General features: G+C 35.2%; 1 protein-coding gene across 1 annotated transcript; it reads left to right on the top strand.

The window, feature by feature from the left end:
* Positions 1-471: 471 nt before the first annotated feature.
* chchd4b (coiled-coil-helix-coiled-coil-helix domain containing 4b) lies at positions 472-1,051 on the top strand (the record flags this gene model as incomplete). The annotated part of the gene is made up of 2 exons (XM_016266360.1): positions 472-577; positions 667-1,051. Coding segments are annotated over 2 exons (438 nt in total), but the record flags the coding sequence as incomplete, so codon positions are not given.
* Between the last annotated feature and the right edge of the window lie 6 nt (positions 1,052-1,057).

Here is a 1,057-nt window from a genome sequence, read left to right as displayed (position 1 = left end):
AAATCTAAACTCTCAAAATGTTTTAATTTTTGAATCTTCTCTAAGCTGATTATATGTATTAAAGCACTAAGGACTTTTTTTTATTATTATTATTGTTTTATTACAAGAGTCAAGGGTCACAGTAACACATAACATAAGTGACAAATTGATCAACTGTAAATTTCCATTTCTAGGAATAACTCATCATTGACAGAAATAGACAAGAATCATGAGCATTACACAATGTAAAAGCAACACTTAAAAATTAACAGTGTAACAAAAATTAAAGATTAAAAAAAAAAAAAGTTAATGTGATGGTGAAATGTGTACATCTGAATTGTCCTGGGAAGTGGTTTACCACAACCTTTTAAAAAAAAACATTGTTTTTAACATTGTTAACACCAGTAATAAGAAATAAAGGGATATATTTTCTTTTCAAGTTGTTATTAATTACTTGCCTACTTGACAACTATTAATTCTCATCATTAACTCTTTACAGGGAAAGACCGAGTCATATTTGTTACCAAGGAAGAACATGAAATTCCTAGCACTGTGAAACTGGATGAGGAGGATGCAAATGAGGACCATGAAGAAAAAGGTGACAGATGGAAAGAAATACTTCCTTTTTTAGATGAAACTGTGTAACTTTGCCATTTTATATCCACCTCACTTTCTCTTTGTGTTCAGGTCTCATCTTGCCGAGTGGTGAGATAAATTGGGACTGTCCGTGTTTAGGGGGGATGGCAAGTGGAGTGTGTGGCGAGCAGTTTAAGAATGCATTTGCATGCTTCCACTTTAGTCAAGAAGAGGTGAAGGGTTCAGACTGTCTGGAGCAGTTCAGCAGCATGCAGGAGTGTTTTCGGCATCATCCTGAACTCTTCCCTCAGGAAGATGATCTTCAAAGTGCCAATCCTGGACCAAACGCAGAACAAGAAGACTCCCCTTCCATCTCTGACTTCAGCACAAGCAAAGAGTCTGACACGAATGATATGCCTTCACAGCTGCCCGTAGCTAGTTAAAATTGGAGAATGGAAAATTGGATTTTGTTTTACTTTAATCTATTTATATCTGTTTTTAA

This window comes from Sinocyclocheilus grahami, unplaced genomic scaffold (genome assembly GCF_001515645.1).
Source record: "Sinocyclocheilus grahami isolate Dianchi unplaced genomic scaffold, SAMN03320097.WGS_v1.1 scaffold40545.1, whole genome shotgun sequence".
NCBI lineage: Eukaryota > Metazoa > Chordata > Actinopteri > Cypriniformes > Cyprinidae > Sinocyclocheilus > Sinocyclocheilus grahami.
This window is presented reverse-complemented; position numbering and strand designations above follow the sequence as displayed.